The following is a 22,819-nucleotide window of genomic DNA, read 5'->3' on the forward strand; positions in this document are numbered from 1 at the left end:
CGCCGTGACAAGTACCATCGCATCCCAGGTCAGAACAATCAAATTCTGTACAGTATAACAAGGACATTAAATTTAAGAGGCACAATAATGCTATGACATGTATGTATCTCTTGCCAAGCACCTTAATACCATCAGGGGTGGCCACAAACAAATCGCCTCCACGTTACCCTGTCGTCTGTGATTTGGCTGCCTTCCATATAACTCACATCCCTTCTCATACACTATATCTCTCCACTCCATCCCTCTATCTCATCCTTGGTAGTCCCCTCCTCTCCCCCTCCACCTCACTCACATACTTCTAACCAGTCTCTCCCTCTCCAGCCTCCCCACGTGGCCAAACCATCTCAGAGTATTTCTCGTAACATTTTCAGCACCCATACCTCCACAGACACTTTCTACACGTATATTTATGTACATTAATTGAACGTCCCTAGCATCTCCCTGTACATGGTGGTAGTTTGAATTATGTACATCAAGAAGGCATTATCACTGTGCAGGTGTCGTGATTTGTTTGTGGCCACCCCTTACGAGATTGAGACGTCTGGCTATAGGTAGGTAGATTGATAGATAGACACATAGATGGATAGATAGGTAGATAGACATAGATAGATAGACTGATAGACAGATAGATAGCTAGATAGAGAGATATGTAGATAGATAGACAGACAGACAGATAGATAGATAGATAGACAGACAGATAGATAGGTGTTCATCTCCTTGACTTACCCCAACAGGCACGTCAGACAGTGTGCGCTTGGAGACCAACGAGCCGCAGTTTTTCATCACCGAGACCCTTCGTGGACGCGACACCAAGGCCACCATAAACGTTAATGTGAGTTTACGTTACCTGAACCTTCTTCTATACCCCTTTCACCTTAACTGGGCCTAAAAGTGCAATCTCCCCATCTTGAATACTGAGTTGTACTGAAAGATTAATATTAGAATGTGGTGCTAGTCAAGAAGAAGTGCTATATAAAGGATGTAGTCATCGTTCTATACTCATTTCACCTTAACTGGGCCTAAAACTGCCATCTCCCCATCTGGAATCCTGAGTTGTAGCAAGAGATTAAAGTTAGAATGTGGTGCTAGTCAAGAAGAAGTGCTATATGAAGGATGTAGTCATCGTTCTATACTCATTTCACCTTAACCTGGCCTAAAAGTGCCATCTCCCCATCTTTATTGCTGAGTTGTTCTGAGAGATTGACATTAGAATATGGTGCTAGTCAAGAAGAAGTGCTGTGTAAAGGATGTAGTCATATTGTCTCTTAGGACTGGGTGACATGGAGCTGATTTGTCTGTGGCCCCCCCTCTGTGATTAAGGCACCTGGTTGTAGATAGATTGATGGATAGATAGATATGGTAGATTGTTAAATCATCATGTGGTCAATTACATTCAGAATCTTTAAATAAAATGTTCTTCTATTTTTCATAAGTGGATAGGTAGGTTGTTAATAATTCCTGTACATAGTTTAGGTGAGGATGGAGAGTGAGAGACTGATGAGGAGAGTGTATGTGAGTGAGGTGGAGGGGGAGAGAGGGAGGGGGAAGGCCAAGGATGAGGTGGAGGGATGGAGTTGAGAGGTATATGAGGGAGGGGGGAGTGAGTTGAGGGGAGAGCAGTCAAATGGTGGGTGACAGAGCGCCTTGGAGGCGTTTTGTCTGCGGCCACCCTTTGCGGGATTAGGGCGTCGGGCTATAGATAGATAGAGATAGACATAATTTAGGCTGTTAATTATTCATGTAGGTAGTCGACATCTATACGCTTTATATTTACTGTATTTGTAGTTGTAATATTATCCTCTTCTTTCATCCCCACAGACAGCGCACTCCAACGTCATCGGCATCCAGATTTTGAACCCAATCTCCCCGGAGAGCACGGAACAGCTGGTGATTTACGACTATCAGCATGTTACAGAGAGCGAGGTGAGAGAGAGAGAGACAGAGTGAAAGAGACGTACAGACAGAGAGAGACAGAGGCAGAGAGTGCGAGAGAGAGAGAGAGAGAGAGAGAGAATTACACAGATACGCAGACCACAAAAACACACCCTTCTTCATTTCTTAGTGGTCAGGTCTAACAGAACGACTTATTTTATAATAACACTAAAGATTTACGTGTTTTGTGTTTTAAATGTCAGGACCAACTTGCCTAGCCCCGGGCTCCTACGCTTCTCATGGGCCAACGTAGGATTGGATGATGGATGGATGGATATAATAACAGGATAGCTAATGAGAAAGAGAAAGAGGGAGACTTACTGTACATAAAGCCCTATAGTAATGACCGCAAAGGATACAGGTTAATTATAATGATTTGGAAATGATAATGATGATGATATTTGATGATAACATTTTTCTTCCTGTACAAGAGGAAGTATGGCTGTATTGTGAGGATAATAATTTGTCTTTATTATTATTATTATTATTTTTTTTTTACAGTAATGATGGCTATATTAATTGGTGCCATTATTTTTTAGTGAAGGATATGGCGGCATGATGATGATGATGATAATGGTTCTTTTAATTATTTATTTATTATTATTTTCATCTTAAATGTCAGGACCAACTTGCCCAGCCATGGGTTCCTACGTTCCTCATGGGGCGACATAGGATGATGGATGGATGGATTATTTTTTTCATTAATGGCTATATTTTATGGTGCCATTGTTTCCCTGTAAAGGATCTCGCGACATGAGATGTGCGGGGGGACCAGATATGGCTGCCTGATGATGGTAATTATTTATTATATTTATCTTTTTTTTTAATCAATAATGGCTATATTATTTGGTGCTATTGCTTCCCGGTAAAGGACATTGCGGCGTGGGATGTGCGAGGGGACCAGACAGCCTTCCCCACCACCACCAGCAGCTACGCCTTAACCCTAGACTACGCCTCGGGACCCTATGCTCTCGGTGACGTCATCATCGTACTCACCGCCATTGATAGTAAGCCAGTCATTTTAGTATCGTGTCTTGTGAAGGGTGTTTTGTGTGGAGTAGCTGTTTCATTGTTGTTTGTCCACCTGTGCTCGGCTTATCTCTATAGGGAGGCTGCCAGAGATTGAGCAGCATGAAGAGCCCCCATTAGGTGACCAAGGTCGATGTAGGCAAGCATGTTGTAGCCTTTATAAGTGAAACAAAGGCATTTCTACGTGCTGTTGCTTTTCCATCGAAGTTAGTGAGGTGTAAATATGTGTGGTGTGATATACTGTGTTTGGTGTGTGATATACTATGTTTGGTGTGTGATATACTGTGTTTGGTGTGTGATATACTGTGTTTGGTGTGTGATGTAGTGTTTGGTGTGTGATATACTGTGTTTGGTGTGTGATATACTGTGTTTGGTGTGTGATATACTGTGTTTGGTGTGTGATATACTGTGTTTGGTGTGTGATATACTGTGCTGAAGTAGTGATGCATCTTCTGTCACGTGACGTCTGAAGTAGTGGTGCTTCTGTACTGTGACGTCTGAAGTAGTGATGCATCTTCCTTAAAGTAACATCTTTGTACACTCCCTCAGGACGTGACATCGCTCAGGCAGGTGACCAGCGTAACTTCCGAGCCAAGTGGCCGATGGTGTACATGCACAACACCATCGTACACAACAACGACATCGGCATCTCTACACTGCACTACAACAGGTAACACTGACTCTCGTATATTTAATTTATTTTTTCATTAGAGTCAGGTTGTGTATGTTTTTATTTTTATTATTATTATTATTTTTTTTTTTATTTGTTACATCTGTCATGGCCAAGAATTTTTTCCAGCTCATTTCTTTATTGGGTATTGGAGCATGGATGCCTCTCGTACTTTCACTGTTAATCTCACTTCTGCCTCTCCCTCTCCCGCACCCTCTGCCTCTCCCTCTCCTTCTCCCTCTCCCTCTCCTTCTCCCTCCTCCTTTCCCTCTCCCTCTCCCTGTCCCTCCCTTGCGCCTCACTTCTCCTCAGCCGACCGATACACAACAGACCACGGAGATAACCTTCAGTGCACAGCCAAGTAAAGTCAGCCGTTGGTGGTCTAGGAGATTTTTAACAACCAGCTACAGGTCATCTACATCCTATTTCCCAAGCACTCTCCGTGTCCCTGTTACCATTTCTTTATTCTTTTCTATCTCTCTTTCTTTCTCTCTCTTCCTCCTTTTCAGTTTGCTCTTATCTCTCTCCCTCTTTCTCACCCTCTCTCATTCCCTATCACACTTTCACACACACAGTCACACACGCTTTCCCTCTCCCTCCCACAGCTCTCACCTAACTTAGCTTTTCTCTCCTTCCACTCTCTCTCTCTCTGTTCCCCCTTCGTTTTCCCTTTTCATTTCCATTTGTATCTCCTCCCCTCTTTCCCTTTCCTTTTCCATTTTCCCCCAATCTCTCTCCCTCTTTCTCACCCTCTCCCACTTTCACATACTCTCTTCCCCCTCCCTCTCACACCTCTAACCTAACTTTAACTCCTTTCTCCGCAGATATGTAACAGACGATGGCGATCACCTCCTACGTACTGCCAACGAGAGCCTGATGGTGGTGGACTGTGAGATCCGCAACAACCAGCAGCAAGCCGTCTACGTCCTGTCACCCTTCCGCACACGCATGGACAACGATGACATTGCTGAGATCACGTTTATGTTCAACCGCACCAACATCAAGGGCAACGGGAGGGGCATTGATCAGTACAGCTGGTGAGGAAGAGTGTTTGGCTGTAGATTTGTGGTTTATTTCTGCATATGGCACTTATGCATTGTGGTGTGGATGTGATAAGGAAGCGTTAGGAAAATCACACTGAGGTGGTTTGGCTATGTGAAGAGGATGGAGAGTGATAGACTGATGAGGAGGGTGTATGTAAGTGAGATGGAGGGAGGGAAGGGGAGGCCAAGGATGAGATGGAGGGATGGAGTGGAGAGGTATATGAGAGAGAAGGGGGTGTGAGCTGGGAGCAGGGCAGTGAAATAGCGCTGGACAAGGCGACATGGAGGCAATTTGTTTGTGGCCACCTCATGCGGGATTAAGGCGTCTGGCAATAGATAGATAGATAGGCACTGTAATGTCCTTTTGTTTGTTATTTATGCAAGTCAATATTTCAAGTATGCAAAGATAGCTCCTTAGACTTTTTCCTAACCAGTTATTTTCTCATATGTAATAGCAAAATGTTCTTCTGTTATTCATGCAGGCTAAGTGAAAATTCAAAACATTTAAAAGCAGCTCCTTAGCACCACTTCCTTACCACTTATTTTTGCATGTGGGTTGATGTTATGTTCCTGTATGTTATTTATGTAAGCTAAGTTACAAAGAGAATAGTGTGGATAATTTGACTGATGATGATGATGAGGAGGAGGAGGAAGAGAAAGAGGGGAAAGAGGAGAGGGAGGAGGAGGAGGAGGAAGAGGAGGGGGAGGAGGAGGAGAATGACACTTAGGTTAATTTCCTAGATTGTTTCAGTGTTAGTGGCATTGTTTTGTTTTGGTATTTTGCTGTTTACCTCTACTGTATATTCGCAGGGACATCCGAGAGTCAAATAACCTCTTCCACTGGGTGTTGGATGAGGCTGTGGTGGAGAACAACGGAGGTGGAGGACTAGTCTTGGCGTTACCTTATGTCTGGCAGTACACGGAGAACTTCACACACACCCTCTTTGTCAACACCTCCACATTTAAGAACAACGCCCAGTTCGAGTTCCTCATCGATGGACACTTTGCTCGGATAAACATGACGTATTCAAAGTTCGAGGGAAACACGTGTCAGCGTGGACTGTTGGCCGTGAAGGGGATGGAGAAGGAGCTGTATATTCACGACAACGAGATCGTCTCCAACACCGGCTCCTACATGGTCGAGTTTAGCGCCAACAGCCAGAGTCGGATCCTTGGGAACGTGTACGCGTATTTTGAGTACAACCGAGTGCAGAACAACAGGAACAGCATGCTAACCAGAGCCAGTGCATCCACCTTACACCAACCCAGTAGCTATACTATTGGGGTTCGAGGGGTGCAGCAGGTCAATGTCACTCACAATCGTCTGGGCTCCAACGATATGGACTATGAACTACTGGCTGGTCTGTACACAAGCCGAATTGACAACTACCTCAACGTGGAAGCTAACTGGTGGGGCTCCCGCAATGCACGGGACATAGAGCAGCGCATCTTTGACTTTGACGACTGGAATAACTTTGCCCTGGCAGACTTCCTCCCGTACCTCATCGAAGACAATCTCCGTGCCCCTGTGTCCTCTGTAGGGGCCTCGGGAACCAGCGAGAGGACCATGGAACTTGATGCCTTAGGGGGGCGTCTCCTGCACGACCTGGTACTCCCAAAACGCTCCAAACCGTACGTCATCAAATCCGATCTTACGGTGATGCCCGGAGCGACCCTGGTAATAGAGCCGGGTGCAACGCTGGAATTTTACCCTAGTGTGGGCATGCTGGTGCTGGGTCGACTGCAGGCCATTGGGTTGAAGAACGAGAAGATTGTGATGCGGCCGGCAGACATATCGGAGACCAAATTCAGCCGTGTGAGCCGGCACGTCATGTCAACACTGAAGGACGTGAGGCTGTGTGTGGAAGGGAAGTGTGATGGACGCAGGTCAGTGCCGTTGTATTTTCTAATTGTCTCTTTTTCTGTCTTTACTTTGGTTCCTCTTTCTGTCTGTCTCTTTCGTGCTGTCTGTCTGTTTGTATAATGATTCCCCTCTGTTGTAGTGAAAATAAAATACTTGAGTTCTTTACACACATTTACAGTTCATTTTACATTCATTTCCATTCACTTTAAAGGAGGTAGGATGGGATTGGCTGTTATTAATTCACCTTCTGTTGTGTTTTATTTTTACTTGCATTTTGGACCATGCCTTACCATATCCTTAGGTAGGAGACGGAGGTTATTATGATGATGATGATAATGATATATATGATGATGATGATGATGGTAATGACAGTGATGATGATGATGGTATTGATGATGATGACAATGACAGTGGTAATGATGTTGATGATGATGATGATGACAGTGACGACAATGATGTTGGTGGTGATGATAATGATATGATGATGGCAGTGACGACGATGATGATGGTGGTGATGATGATGATGGTAACAGTGACGACGATGATGATGACAGTGACGGTGATGATGATGATAATGATATTGATGATGATGACAGTGACAGTGGTAATGATGTTGATGACGATGATGACAGTGATGACGATGATAATGATGATAATGACGGTGACGACGACGATGATGATGATGACAGTGACGATGGCGATGGTGACGCTTTTCAAACCCAAACAGAGACGGGTTCCTGGACATCTACAATGGGACAACCAAGCAGTGGGTGCCGATGTGCGACGACAGATTTACCGAGCGCAATGCAGAGGTTGTGTGTCGTCAGCTGGGCCTACAACCGCTGTACGCTCGCTACGCCAGGGACAAACGCACTGAGATGTTCCCAAACGCACTCATACGCATACGTTCCTGGCCTGACCCCATACAGTGTGATGGTGAGTGGGGAGGTGTGTTTGTGTTTGTGTTATGTATAGGCAGGTACATACTTCCTATTTATGTAGAGTATGGTGATGTTAGAATGATTTAAGCTACACAGAAGAGGATGGCAGGGTGTAACGAAGAAAATAAGTTGCTTAGGAAGAGGGTGTTAGGGAACCCTCTTACCTGACGAGAACAGAGGCCTAATTACCTTTATTTACCTCTTAATTACTGTCATTCACCTCCTAAGTACCTTCATTCACCCCTAATTACCTTTATACCCATTATGAGTACTAATTATACTGTACTGTGTTGTTCATTGCCATTTTGTGTCATCAGGTACAGAGGCAGGACTTCAGTCACCTCCTAATTACCTTAATTTGCCTCCTAATTACCTTCATTCACCTCCTAATTACCTTCATTTGCCTCCTAATTACCCCTATACCCATTACCAATACTAATTATACTGTGTCTTCCATCGCCGTTTCTGTCTGTCGTCAGGTACGGAGGCAGGACTTGACGAGTGTGCCCTGAGGATGAACGGCCAGATTTTGGACCACACCTACGAGTGTCCCTGGAACGGCGACTTTGTTTACATCTGGTGTGACGACCTGGTTGGCGATTCAGACGACCCGCAGCAACACTGGGGCGGCATCAGGTGAGTGGTGTGTTGTCGTTGTTGTTGTTGTGGTGGTCCCAGGCTTGTACGAAGTGATATGATACAGTACGAACCTGGTGGACTGCAGGCTGAGTTTGCTCCCTGCCTGCGGTCTACCATCATCATTTTGCGGGATAGGGAGGGAACTGGGGGATGTGTTTTAACCAGGTGTAGATCTGCATAGGTATATTAGATCATACTTAAGCATATCAGGGGAATGGTGGCTTTGTTTACATCTGGTGTGACGACCTGGTTAGTGATTCAAACGACTGACAGCATCATTGGGGTGGCATCAGGCGAGGGGCTTGTTATTGTTGTTGTTGTTGATACTGTTGTTGTTGTTGAATGTGAGCTTGGTGGACTACAAGGTTTGGGGGAACTTGTATCAATCATGCCTGTATCATTTTGTATTGCTTTGTATTATACATCTTTACTGCACAGTGCTTTCTTTTAGCCTCTCCTTTATGCAGCCAGATGATTTTATTCAGCTTAGAAGAGCCTCTTTGTAGAGAGGAGGTGTTTTTAAAGAAGTGTACCCTAAGCCGAACAGAATCTTTTAGGGATACGGTAATTGAAGGCGTTGATAAAATATGTGGTTGAGAGAGCCAAAGAAATTATGTCATGGTCTTTCCCTGTTCCTAGGAAGAAACAAGGCATCAATAAGGTACACATATAAAAGGCATAATTCTTCAGTAACATTACTCCCTACATGTCAGCAAGTCAGTTGGCGGAGGGTTAGTGCCCCTCGCCGTGAAACAACTAACTCAAACGGCCACCCTTTATGGGATTATGGCATCTGGCTATAGATAGATGGGTAAATAGAACATTATCTTATACACCATATTATTTGCTTCAGGTTCTCCATCCCCAACTTTGAACACATGGACATCTATGAACGCATCCATGACCCCAACTCACCGGGTCACGCCCATGCCCACCCGCTGGTCCACGGCCGGTCCCGTCCCGCCCTTGTCCCACCTTCAATCATGGAGTGGGTGGAGGTGGTTGGGGCTGGGTTGCTGCATAATGATAAGTCTCCAGCGGTGTTCTCCTTCCACGAGACCCCACACCTGAGAGGAGTCACCATCCGGAACTCTGCCTATGATGGACTGTCTATCGTTTCTGCCACTGATGGATTTGAGATGCTGTACAATAGGTGAGTCACATGAAACGGAGAAATATCACACACTGGTAGGTCTTTGGCAGTGTATTTTCATGAGATTCTGCAGTTTAGAGGAGTCACCATTCGAAATTCTGCATATGATGGCTTGTTTATTGATTCTTCTGCTGACAGATTTGAGATGCTGTACAGTGGGTGAGTCACATGATATGGAGGATTATTACACACTGATAGGTTTTTTGGCAGTGTTCGTCCATGAGATTCCACGCCACAGAGGAGCGGTCCTTCGGAATTCTGTGTGATGGAGTGTTTGCTGTTTCTGCTACTGAGTCACATGAAATGGAGGATTGTTACACACTGATAGGTTTTCTGGCAGTGTTCTTCCATGAGCTTCCACAGTTTAGAGGAGTGACCGTTCGGAACTCGGCGTATGATATATATTCTCGTGTCAGGTTCAAAGATAACAGAGTTGCAGGGGTAAACTAGTGGGATTTATCAGAGAGACAGGCTAGGTGGAGTAGTCATTGTTAGTCCTTGTTTCCTCTCAGTTAATTTGAATACCTGTGTATATTATGTATGTATGTGTGTGTATATCTGTCTATCTTTCATGTAAGTGTGTGTGTACTATGTGTATTTGTGTGTTTATTGATCTTTAATGTGAGTATGTGTGTACTATATGCATGCGTGTGTCTATCTATCTTTCATGTGCGTATCTGTGTATGTATGTATCCATTTATCTTATCTTCAGCAATTCACCTTAATCCCAGAAGGGGTGCCCACAGACAAATCGCCTCCATGTCACCCTCTCTTCCCCCATCAAACCGCCTTCCCTCTAGCTCACCCCAGCCGTAATCGACGTTTGTTATTATTTGCTGTTCAGGTTTGAGGACAACAGAGGCGTGGGAGTGAGCTTAATGGGACTGACAGGAGAAACAAGAGAGACGGAGGAATCATCGTTCTTCCCTGTGTCTGGCCTGCGTTTGCCCTACCACGCCTTTGGGTTCGTCGACGCCTGCGATGCCACGAAGGAGTTGTTGGTCGAGGAACGCGTCTTGCTCTACTACAAATACGACAACAGACCCGCGGATTGTGTCAAGATATTCTCGTCTGTTTTCAATGTCAAGAACTTTGGATTCAGGTACTGTAAACTTGATATTTTAACTAGGAAACTCAGTCAAACTTTGGATTCACATAGAGTACACTTATATATTTTAGCCAGGAAACTCAGCCAAAGGTAAATACAGTTAAAGTTTTGTCTGTATTTAATGTCAAGAACTTTGGATTCAGGTAGAGTTTATTTTGTAGCCAGGACTTTTTACAGAAGATAGATAGAGTTAGAATCCATGTTGACACTCTCACACTGTTACAAATCACACTACTCACGTGATTTTTAAAAGTAAAGAGAGTCAGAGTCCTGCAGAAACCCTCACACCTGTTACAGATCACACTACTCACATGATTTTTAAAAGTGGATAGGGTCAGAATCGATGCTGAAACTGTCACTCTGTTAAAAATCACATTACTTACATGATTTTTTTTTTTTTTTTGTAGTTTCCAGCAGCTTTTGGGAAAATAATTAGCTTGTTTGGCAATTAGTCCGGTAAAAAAAATTAGCTAAACCACATACAAATCCGTATCAAAGGTTCGTTAAAGAAAAGCATTGCATGATTAGTTTGTATTGATAACAGAACAAGTTGTTTGGACCAAACTTACCCTTGTCTGTTAACCCAATTTACTGTAGTCTCTTAACCCAATTTACTGTAGTCTCTTAACCCAATTTACTGTAGTCTCTTAACCCAATTTACTGTAGTCTGTTAGCCAAATTTACCTAAGTGTGTTTCTTTATAGTTCACCCTCTCGCTCCCCAGACTCCTACAGTTCAACATGTACGACTCAAACTTCGACAATGAGGAGATAGCCCGCGACCGCATCATCCTCTACGATGGCGACATCTACAACTACACCACGGAGGCCATGGCGGAGATCCACGCACGCTCGGACAACCACATGCGCTTCTTCAAAACACGCGGCACCAGTTTGTCCATCGAGGTGCACACCACAGGAGCGTCCGGCACCCTGGGCTTCCTGGCGGAGGTCATCACGCTGCCCATATCAGACCTGGGAATTAGTGAGTTTGGGGGTTGTGTTGTTGTTGGTGGTAGTGGTGGTGATATTAGTGTTAGTTGTGTTAGTGGTAGATGTTGGTGTTAGTGGTAGATGTTGGTGTTAGTGGTGGTGATGTTAGTGTTATAGTTGTGTTAGTGGTGATGGTGGTGGTAGTGGTAGTTGGTGGTGTTAGTGGTAGTGGTGGTGTTAGTGGTAGGAGTTAGGTTAGTGGTAGTTGTGGTGTTAGTGGTAGTAGTTGGTGTTTGTGTTAGTGGTTAGTGTTGGTGTTAGTGGTAGTTGTTGGTGTTAGTTATTGTTGTTATCACTGTTCTTAGTTAGTAGTGGAGAGGGATGCTTTCACACAATGGCACCAACTTCAAGAGACATTCTTCAGCGTCTCTATCTATCTATCTATTGCCAGACGCCTCAATCCCCTTTGGGGTGGCCACAAACAAATCGCCTCCAAGTCACCCTGTCCCCCGCCATTTCACTGCCCTGCTCCCAACTCACACCCCCCTCCCTCATATACCTCTCCACCCCATCCCTCCATCTCATCCTCGGCCTCCCCCTCCCTCTTCAGTGTCTTTTCTTATAATTAAACCGGCACTGATTGATACGATTGCTAGAGGGATATGCTAACCGACTTCCCCTCTCTCTCCGCCGCAGATCGTAACATCCTTCACAACTTCACCTACAACCACTACACGAACAACGTCGAGGGAGCCGTGTTTGCTGCGACGGCTGGGGAGGTCAACCCTTGGCTCTGCTTCTCATACTCGCGCCTCATCAACAACGGCCGACAACTCTACGCCAACATCACCACAACAAGAGCGGCCGTCTACCTTGATTTACAGAATATGCAGGATGTTTATATTAAGGTTGGTGTGTAGAGAGAGAGAGAGTGTGTGTGTGTGTGGAGAGAGAGAGAGAGAGAGAGAATGTGTGTGTGTGTGTGTGTAGAGAGAGAGAGAGAGAGAGAGTGTGTGTGTGTGGAGAGAGAGAGAGTGTGGGTGTGTGTGGGTGTGCAGTTTTGTAAATACAGTACAGTATATAAATTTTGTTTTGTGTATATGCTTGTAAATAGAAAAAATATTTGTGTTTATTCATTTTTATGTGTTTCCACATTTCTTCACATTTTCATGCATCATTCTCAGCCTCCCTCTCCCGTCCCCTCCCACAGAACAACCTGATGCGCAACAACACAGGCGGTGTTTACATCTTGGCCGGGTCGGTTGGTGCGGCCACGAAACTGCAAGCTAATGTGACAAACAACCTCTTCGTGGGTACCAAGCGCTGGCCAGCACTATACATGGCGTCGAGGGAGAACTCTGCCTACCAACACGCACTTGTGGCCTATAATGACTTCAGCTGGTCCAACTCCCCCTACCATGATGTCATTACGCTGGCACAGGTAAGGAGACTGGATGGTTGGGTCGTTAAAGTCAATTGTTTGGGTCGTTTTGTATTTAGGAGATTGGATAGTTAGGTGGAGAGGATGGAGAGTGAGAGACTAATGAGGAGAGTGTATGTGAGTGAGGTGGATAGGGGGAGAGGGAGGGGGAGGCCAAGGATTAGATGAAGGGATGGAGTGGAGAGGTATATGAGAGAGGGGGGTGTGAGCTGGGAGCAGGGCAGTGAAATGGCGGGGGACAGGGCGACATGGAGGCGATTTATTTGTGGCCACCCCTTACAGGATTAAAGCGTCTGGCAATAGATAGATAGGTCGTTAGGATTGGTCATTTGTGTAATTTCATATTTATTGGGATTGACCGTGTGATTGAATTGGATATTGGTGAGGTTGGTTGAGGTGTGGTGAGTAGGTGAATGTTGTCGTTATTGAAGTGATTGTCTGACTGGGTGGTTGGGTGATTTAGATTGGTTATTTGATAGTTTGGTGGGTATATAATAAGATATACTCTGTGCACTTCACCTTGGCCCAAAATTGCCATCCCTCCATCTTGAATGCTGAGTCATAACAATACATTAATGCCGGACTGTGATGCTAGTCATGAAGAAGTGCTACAGAAACGATGTTAGAGCCTCAGAACTCTCTTTTTCTGCTACGTAGCTAATTGAAATATGCCGCAGATGGACGAAACTCTGGGCCAAGTTAAAGTGAATGAAGTGTAGTTAGTACTCTACATGATATTGTATGAGAAGTCCAATTATCTTTTTTTCTTTTTTTTTTCTTTTTTTATGCATGGAAGAAGGGACCAAAAACTAGAAGCCCACAAAATTGTTATAAAAAAAAAAAAAAGCTAAATTCAGCATCCATTAATTTTGAGATGCCTAGATACATCGCATTTAAAAGACTGGAGGTCAAAGGCAGTAGGAAATACAGGCAGGGGAAGACAGGTGCAGAGTTGGCCCTTTGCGTACACGGAGGACTCTTGCAGGTGGTGTCGGTGTTCACGCACAACTACTTGCACAGCAACCTTGGCCGGCACATTCTAGACATCTACGGCTTCCAGAAAGTACGCCTTCCAGTCTACCAAACCACCTCACACAACAGCCTGGCCAAGTGAGTCACCAGCCTTGTTACTGTAGGGCCAAGTGAGTCACCAGCCTTGTTACTGTAGGATTTATTGGCCAAATGAGTCACCAGCCTTGTTACTGTAGGATTTATTGGCCAAATGAGTCACCAGCCTTGTTACTGTAGGATTTATTGGCCAATTGAGTCACCAGCCTTGTTACTGTAGGATTTATTGGCCAATTGAGTCACCAGCCTTGTTACTGTAGGATTTATTGGCCAAGTGAGTCACCAGCCTTGTTACTGTAGGATTTATAGGCCAAGTGAGTCACCAGCCTTGTTACTGTAGGATTTATTGGCCAAATGAGTCACCAGCCTTGTTACTGTAGGATTTATTGGCCAATTGAGTCACCAGCCTTGTTACTGTAGGATTTATTGGCCAATTGAGTCACCAGCCTTGTTACTGTAGGATTTATTGGCCAATTGAGTCACCAGCCTTGTTACTTGTAGGATTTATTGGCCAAGTGAGTCACCAGCCTTGTTACTGTAGGATTTATAGGCCAAGTGAGTCACCAGCCTTGTTACTTGTAGGATTTATTGGCCAATTGAGTCACCAGCCTTGTTACTGTAGGATTTATTGGCCAAGTGAGTCACCAGCCTTGTTACTGTAGGATTTATTGGCCAATTGAGTCACCAGCTTTGTTACTGTAGGATTTATTGCCCAATTGAGTCACCAGCCTTGTTACTGTAGGATTTATTGGCCAATTGAGTCACCAGCCTTGTTACTGTAGGATTTATCGTGTATTTCTTTATCTTCTTTCATTAGTACTGAAACCTTAATTGCTAGGATGTTGGTACTGCATAAGTGGGTCACCTTCATTCCTTGTGTCCTTAACCTGACAGGAATATCATAGTTAACTCAGTAAGCATCAAAGAATAGATATGGTTAGTCTGTCTGTTTATCTATCTATCGCCAGACACCTTAATATGGTTAGTCTATCTGTCTATCTACTGCCAGACGCCTTGATCATGTAAGGATTGGCCACAAAAAAATTGCCTCCATGTCGCCCTGTCCTCCACCATTTCACAGCCCTCCCCCCACCTCTCACCCCCCTCTCTCATATGTTTAGTCAGAGATAATTTAGTCCCTGTTTTATTCTTTATCCAGGAACATGGCCGTGGACCCCACCTACCAAGGAACTGTAGTGGCCGGCAGCGCGGGACAGCAGTTTGTCGATAATGTCTTCTACAACTGGGACAACGCGTACGAACTGGTGGCCGTGAATGAGTCAGTGTAAGTAGCCTGTAAATGAGTGTGAAGCCTGTGAGAATATGGCCGTTAGTCATACAGTGTTGAAAATGTGCTGTAACTTTCTGATTTTTAAATATTGTGTAACAGATACAGTGATGATGCTGTAGTAATGTAAAGTACCTCTTTTTTTTTTTTTCATGGAATGTGGATTAACTTTTAGCCTACCATATATATATATAGATAGATAGATAGATAGATAGATATAGATATATATATAAGTATTAGGGAGAAAGATTTTTTACTTTCACTTTTGCCATATGTAAAAAAAAAAATAACTAAATAATAATTTTTAAAAGATGCATTTAGGTGTATAGGACATTAATCAGTTAAGCAATCAGATGGTGAATTGTTTATAATTTTGCCATGTCAGATACAGTTTATAGATAAGCCATAGTGTGAAAATATTTAAACTTTGCATCGGAAAGAGGTGTGTTGCCTCTCTTAAATCAGACCATTGCCTTTTATAAACAACTGTGCATTTTGGAATTAGCATCATGAAAAATTTGCCCCCTTGTCTAATCCTACCGCTCTCTCTTTCTCTCTCTCTGCCTCTCTGTCTCTTTCACGCACCCGGCACTCCCCCACACACCCACCCACCCACCCCCGCACCCACAGGTCTGGACTGAGTAGGTAAGAAGGCTGATGGGGCGACACATGAGAGGTGAAGGTAGCTGGTTTGGGTGCACGTGGACCTTTAGATATTTCTGTGCATTTTGACAAGCTTCTGAGGCATGGTAGATTGTTTATTATTATTATTTTCAAGGCGGTATTTTGGCATGGCGCTGCGTAATTTTATATATAGAGAGAGTTTCCCCCAGTATTTTGGCATGGTGATAGTTTTATAGTTTTTTTCTTAATATTTTGGCATGATGGTACTTAATATTATCTCCATTGCAGTGTTTGTTTTCCTTCTTTGCTTGTACCGTTGCAGTCACAGAAATATTCACTCAACCACCTTCCCTTGTTAGTCTGAAGGCAGGTAGGAGCAGTTTTTATTTTTTTCATTTCGGATCGTAAGTTTTTCCATGATGATTTACGGTTTATAAAATGGCTACCGTATACACACACACACACACACACACACACACACACACACACACAAAGATCAATGTGGAGATGGTTATACTCTGAAATGGAGCCATTGTTGCGGAGGCTTGAATGATTGTATTCCATATTTCACTGGATTTGCCATTTGTAGATCCATTTTTAACTTTCTCCTTCGTTCCTAGATCCTTCCTCACCCGATTGTTTTTATTTTGGTGGGAATAAAATTTGATTCATTATTGGCAACAGCAGATTTAAGTTCCCATGGATTTTTAGGGCTATCTGTCTCTCTATCTGTCTCTAACCAGACGCCATAATCTTGTAAAGGGTGGCCATTGAGTTAGTTGGTTTATGGGGAGGGGCACTAACCCTCCACCAACCCACTTGTTGACATGTAGGGAACTGGTTGTGGGGAAAAAAGAAAAAAAGAAAAAGCATGCTGACAACTGAGCACTGCTTCTGTCTTTATTAGTCACATTTTTTCAGACATGCAGGTACAGTACTGTAATTCTTAGAGTGTCACAATTCCTCTACTGTTTGTAAATTCCCCCCACCATAGAACTTAATTTGTATTCAGATCTTGTGTAGATATTATTAATTTTTTTTAATCTACTTATTTATTTATGTATTTAGTTACTTATTTATTTATTTACTTAGTTCATTATTTGTCTGTTCATCATAATATTAAGGTTTTGTAAGTTGGTATATAAGCCAGTAGTACATCAGTGTAGCATGGTATTGACTGTACTAGACACCCTCAGTACAGCCAGCCTGCCCTAACATCAGCTTCAGGACATTGCATGGTAGTAGAACATAACCTGTACAACTGTGCATTCAGCCAAAAATATTTCTTGTGATAAATCAACGCCATCAGGCCATAGCCATAAATACTAAGGTACATAAAGCCACCTGTCAGCAGTCAGAATTAAATACCAAAGGCAGAAATTCTCAGCTTGAAGGAGCCAGGAAGTTACAGCATTATAATTAAATTTTACACCAATTCAGCATTGCTCATCATATCAGAATTTCAGCACAGATTAAACCAGCTTTTGAACCCTTGGATTACATAGATTTTTTTTTGGCGGGGGAGGAGTAAGTCCAAATTATCAGTATTTTATTTGTTTGATAAAAGTCTTAGTAGTCAAAGAGTTAAAACAGATATGTGGCAAGAATGATAGCAGTGTATTTTTGGCTGAGTGTGAGTGTATTGATGTGTGTGCCCCTTGCAACACACCCTCATTGCATGCCTCTGTTTTGGTGCCTTTGGTTGACAGGCGGTGCAACGTTTCCACCGAATGTGACGAGCTTGACACTTACTTCCTTGAGGAGCATGTGGCCAGAGAGAGGTTAGTGCTGGTGGTGGTAATTGCTGCTGGCAGGATTTATTATATTATTATTATTATTATTATTATTATTATTATTATTATGCCAACGGCCATACCACGTTGAGTACACCGCTTCCCGTCCGATCAGTGAAGTTAAGCAACGTTGGGTCTGGTTAGTACTTGGATGGGTGACCGCCTGGGAACACCAGATGCTGTTGGCATCCCTACATGTCAAGTGGGGTTGGTGGAGGATTAGTGCCCCTCCCTGTAAAACAATTAACTCTAAGCCCTTGGCCACCCCGTGTGGGATACATGGCGTCTGGCAATGATGATGATGATGATTATTATTATTATTATTATTATTATTATTATTATTATTATTATTATTTCATTCATTCATTCATTGCCAGATGCCATGTATCCCAAATGGGGTGGGCAAGAGCTTAGAGTTAATTGTTTTACAGGGAGGGGCACTAATCCTCCACCAACCCCACTTGACACGTAGGGAGAACGTTATTTTATTACTATTATTTTATTTATGGTTGGTGGGGACACTCAACATTCACTCACGTAATGTAATGCATCCTTAAGGTGACTGCACTGAGTGACAAGTGAAATGGTTTTTGTAATTAAGGTCACCATTTATTATGTTTGATAGTAACCATATAATCAATGATGCCTGGTGGTGTGGTGGGTTAAGGTGCTACAACTGAATGGGGACATCAAGAGTTTACATTCAAGGTATGCATGAAGTTTATAGCTGACATAATGCCACTCAGTTGCCAGTGAGGCTGGTCACTAGCCTTAATTGTCAGAATTGATTAGCCTAGCCCTGGACCCCTACACCTCTGTTGGGGCAGAAAAGGATTGCATGATGGATGCAGTCATTTGCTGTAATGCTGCCTTCAGGTGACTCCCAGTAGTAGTGTGTTTAAGAAGCAGGATAGGATACCAGAATGAATAGCAGTACCTGCATATCATTCAGTGAATATTTCTGAAGAGTTCCATGATTATTGGTCATGTACAGTGGTGTTTGTTGCACACGTATCTGGTGTTTGTAATTTTACGATGGCTCATTTTCATCCTTTGGTGAAAAGAAAGTTCACGATGATGAAGACGTGTTTATTAAAACTTTCACTGCCCTTCCAGCCAAACATTGTGCATGGCCACAGTTCACACCTTGCTAGAACCAGCCTCACCATAGATAACACTACTAACATATATAAAGATTTCTTTGCAATGATTTCTAAGCTTATGTCTTATTTGGGAATTATGTAGGACTTGGGAGTTTATCATAAGGATCATTTTTGTATGTTTAGTCACTTTTAATTTGTACAGGTAAAGTAACTGAATATTTTTGGCAGTTTAAATATATTGTTCTCAGGTTCTGTGTAGAGACTGCATTGATAATTTGATTTTAGTCCTTGAATTATATCATACAGGTTCATATATTGAATACGTTAATGCTGATCCGTACCAGTCAGAAAGAGAGATAATTGTAAAACGTGTCAGTGGTATAGATATGAAGTACAGTAATTTATAAAGCAAGTAAGCACTAATGTAGACCCAAGAGGAAGAAGAATAAGGCAAATGGCTCAGTAGGTGACAGCCGTAGAGAGAGTATTAGCCCCATTGCTGTTTATTACACTCCCTGCCCCACCTTCAACCCTCGGCCACAAATATTCCCAGGTCTGACGTGTGGAAGACTCCGATTGATGCGCGTGATAACTGGTGGGGCTTCAACACCTCCGTGGCTGTGTCTGGCCGCATCCACGATAAGACTGATGATGAGACGCTCCTCAGGGTGGACTTCAGGTGAGTTGTGTTACTTTATGTTACTGTCTTGCTGGTGTGCACTTGTGTTTTTTGTGTGTGTTGAGAGGTGTGTGTGTGTGTGTGTGTGTGTGTGTGTGTGTGTGTATGTGTGTGTGTCTAGTGTGTGATGCTTGTATGTATGTATGTGATGCTTATGTGTCTGGCCATACTAAACCGTTTTCCTGTTAACCAGCAACATCCAACCAATACTGATCACAAACTCGCTCCTGTCCTCACCACACAGCAACTGGAAGCTCAACAACTACACACTGCTGCATGGGTGTGAGCCGGGGTACACACTGGTGGGAGATGCGTGTTACCTCTACGTTGGCTCCCCTGTCACACACGCAGAGGCTCGGCAATTCTGCAAGAGTGACAACGCATCGCTACCGTTCCTGCAGAAGTGGTACTGGGAGGTGCAGGTTAGTGGTGTGGCAGGAGGAGGAGGAGAGGGAGACTGAGCTCTGTATTGTCAGTTAAGGAAGTTCCCTGTCACCTCTTCCGTAGTGATTTATTTTTGGACATGGGTGGTTAGTGTCAATTTGTGTGCTATTTATTCTGAGTATGGTGGTTCTGAAATGCTTTAAATGACACAGAGGAGGATAGTAAGGACTAATTATGCCAAATAAGTCGCTTAGGAGGAGGTGTTGAGGGAGCTTCCTTAACCGATGTAAGTTCGAGACAAAATCACTAAAGGAAAGGTGTTACAGAGTATCCTTAAACATCCCAAATTCCCACCATCCTTTTCTGAATTCTTTGTTTATTAGAGGAGCATAGGATGATAGTGTTAGTCCCAGTGCCTTCGTTCTTTTTCTTCCTTGTTTCCAGATTGTATTTCCCTCTGTCTTCAGGTGGGAAAAAAGGTTAGGATGATGAGAATGAAAGACTTACTATGAGGGTGTATGTAGGTGAAGTGGAGTGAGGGGAAGACCGAGGATGAGGTGGAGGGATGGAGTTGAGAGGTATATGAGGGAGGGGGGAGTGAGTTGGGGGGAGGGCAGTCAAATGGTGGGTGACAGAGCGACTTGGAGGCGTTTTGTCTGCGTCACCCTTTGCAGGATTAGGGTGTCGGGATATAGATAAATAGATAGATAGATGATGAGGTAGGATAGTAATTGAAGACTGTATTTATCCTTAATTGAAATATCTGAGTCTGTCCACCACTAACCCTGGTCTGTAAAATTTAAAAGGTGGTATCCTAAGTGGCATTGCAGTACCAGGCCTTTCTGTCTCTTCTCGCACAGCACTGGTTGTTGGAGCAGCAGCCGGAGTACCTGTGGCAGTATGACATGGTGTGGGTGCAGCATCTGGACGTCATCAGTGGCTGTGCTGCCTTTGTTAACAGACAAGTGCGCTCTGTGGACTGCAACCTCAACCTACCGTTTATATGCGAGTCAGGTGGGCACGTTTCAACAGCCTGTGTGTGTGTGTGTGTGTTCTTATCTAATTGTTCTTACCTAATTGTGTCTTTACAGGAATGAGTCAAGCTCGTACTGTCCCGTGTCTTCAACCATATTTATCGTACATATCCTTAAATTTGTGAATTGTTTTGGCACACACTATTTCATTCGGTAGTGCATTCCATTGATCAATTGCTCTGTTTGGGAAACTGAATTTCCTTACGTCTTTATCACCTCTCCTTTTTATGCAGATTTTTGCAGTGTCCTCTTGCTGATGCTTCCCCATAGGTTATATATTCACTTATGTCTATTTTCTCCTTCCCTGATATGCATTTATATAGCATAATCATGTTTCCTCTTTTTATTTGTGCATCCCTTCCACTTCATTAATTAAGATTATTATATTGTATTTTTTTTCATTATCATCTTTTTAGTAGAACTGCTTTCATATGTTTTTTTTTTTCTTTTGGTAACAGATAAATGACACACAGGAGTCTTTCTGGCCATTGTTTGATTACAATTTTCTTATTCTATCACTCACCCCAGCAGATGTAGATGAGGCCATATTTAAGTACTTGCTAATCAACTTTCTCTCTCATCCTTCCATGCAGACCCTGATGAGACTATTGACAAGTTTGCCTGGGCATCGGATCCCCTCGCCATCGCAGCCATCGCGGTGGTGTTGGGCTGCCTGGTGCTGGTGGCGGCGTGTGTCTCGTGCTGGTGCTGCAAGTCAAGGGAGAGGCGGAAGGAGAGGCTTATGCGGCGGAACTCCATCAGGGCCTCTATCCGCTCAAACAGATCCGCCCTGTCCACATCGACGAGTGGAGGGTTTAGCGATATCGGGCAGCGGAGGATTATTGAGGTGCGGCAGACTGGCTTTTGTGGTTCGTCTCTAAAGTTTGCGAATGAGGAGAAACGATACTTAGTGTGCTCTATAATTTCTAAAACTCAGTGGATTATGTGTTTTATTAGTGTAGTTGTTTTCCTGTCTTACCATATTTGTACTATTCTGTCGTTCATACTACCATCCCTACACACACACACACACACACACACACACACACACACACACACACACACACACACACACACACACACACACACACACACACACGTTCCTCCACTCCCAACCCATCAGGACCCCCAGCGTGCCGTGCCCATGAAGGGACACGAGGTAGGCGGTGCAGCTCGGATGAATGGACTCTCCGGCTCGTTTGACTCCATCGCCAAGTCCCAGCTGGGCGGCTCCTCCGTGGACGAAGACCCGAGCTTTGTAGTGTACGAGGAGACCAACGACCACCAGCTCTCACCCCCGCGCTACACCTCCGGTCTAGACAACAGGTGGGTTAGTGTTGGTGTGGGGAGTGTATTTACTGAGGGGTGTTAACAGGTGAGTTAGGTCCTGTGTTGGTGTAGGGAGTGTATTTTGTGGGTGTAGACAAGTAAGGATGTTGCAAGATGACCCTTCAGCTGCAAAAAGTATCATATCCTCTCTGGTTAACCCGTGGACTGCGAGCCACACCTCAGGCTGTGCTGGCCGTGCATCAACGCTAACAACCCCACCCCTATGCAAACTTACGCGTGGCGCCACGCCAAGATGGGGAGAGAGAGATTTTTTTCTTTTCACCAGATGATGCATTGCATGTTTATCTTCAAGTTTATAATAAACAAAAACTTTTTTTTTTTTTCATTACTCCCTAACATAAACTTATGCATGGCCCTACACAAAGACAGAGAGAGAGATTTTTTTTTTTTTCACCAGATGATGCCCTAGATGTTTATCTTCAAGTTTATAATAAACAAAAACTAAATTAAGTTTTTTCCTCATTTTTTGCACATGACGGGTTGGGATAAAAAGAGGCAATTGTGCAGTCCATGGATTAAGGAAGCTCCCTAACACCTCTTCCGTAGTGATTTATTCCTGGATGTGGGTGGTTATTATCGTGTTGTATGTTATTTATCCAAAGTACGTTGATATTACAAGGATTTATGTAACACAGAAGAGGACAGTAAGGTGTAATAAAAAGACAAATTGCTCCGGAAAAGGTGTTAGGGAGCTTCCTCAATAACAAATGTGCCCAACACATGACAATCAGGTATTTATTAAGC

At 43.7% G+C, this 22,819-nt stretch overlaps 1 protein-coding gene and 1 non-coding gene across 2 annotated transcripts in view; both read left to right on the plus strand.

Annotated features, from left to right (window-relative positions):
- bark (C-type lectin domain-containing protein bark beetle) overlaps positions 1-22,819 on the plus strand; it is a 74,657-nt gene that overhangs the window by 42,106 nt on the left and 9,732 nt on the right. Inside the window, exons 14-35 of the mRNA XM_080270622.1 lie at positions 1-28; positions 735-832; positions 1,819-1,923; positions 2,804-2,939; positions 3,511-3,631; positions 4,456-4,668; positions 5,485-6,561; positions 7,266-7,474; positions 7,959-8,115; positions 8,972-9,271; positions 10,116-10,373; positions 11,104-11,363; positions 12,008-12,219; positions 12,522-12,752; positions 13,738-13,862; positions 14,980-15,105; positions 17,442-17,513; positions 19,182-19,307; positions 19,552-19,729; positions 20,552-20,705; positions 21,319-21,572; positions 21,849-22,051. The exon at positions 1-28 is cut by the window's left edge and continues 95 nt beyond it. Of these exons, the coding sequence (XP_080126748.1) occupies positions 1-28; positions 735-832; positions 1,819-1,923; positions 2,804-2,939; positions 3,511-3,631; positions 4,456-4,668; positions 5,485-6,561; positions 7,266-7,474; positions 7,959-8,115; positions 8,972-9,271; positions 10,116-10,373; positions 11,104-11,363; positions 12,008-12,219; positions 12,522-12,752; positions 13,738-13,862; positions 14,980-15,105; positions 17,442-17,513; positions 19,182-19,307; positions 19,552-19,729; positions 20,552-20,705; positions 21,319-21,572; positions 21,849-22,051 (4,643 nt within the window). The remainder of the gene's footprint in view (positions 29-734; positions 833-1,818; positions 1,924-2,803; positions 2,940-3,510; positions 3,632-4,455; positions 4,669-5,484; positions 6,562-7,265; positions 7,475-7,958; positions 8,116-8,971; positions 9,272-10,115; positions 10,374-11,103; positions 11,364-12,007; positions 12,220-12,521; positions 12,753-13,737; positions 13,863-14,979; positions 15,106-17,441; positions 17,514-19,181; positions 19,308-19,551; positions 19,730-20,551; positions 20,706-21,318; positions 21,573-21,848; positions 22,052-22,819) is intronic.
- LOC145397579 (5S ribosomal RNA) lies at positions 17,595-17,713 on the plus strand. Its single transcript, XR_013897003.1, has one exon. It is a non-coding gene; the product is annotated as a 5S ribosomal RNA (ribosomal RNA).

This window comes from Coenobita brevimanus, chromosome 41 (assembly GCF_032717465.1).
Source record: "Coenobita brevimanus isolate Jiangsu-jjx chromosome 41, ASM3271746v2, whole genome shotgun sequence".
NCBI classification, from domain to species: Eukaryota; Metazoa; Arthropoda; class Malacostraca; order Decapoda; family Coenobitidae; genus Coenobita; species Coenobita brevimanus.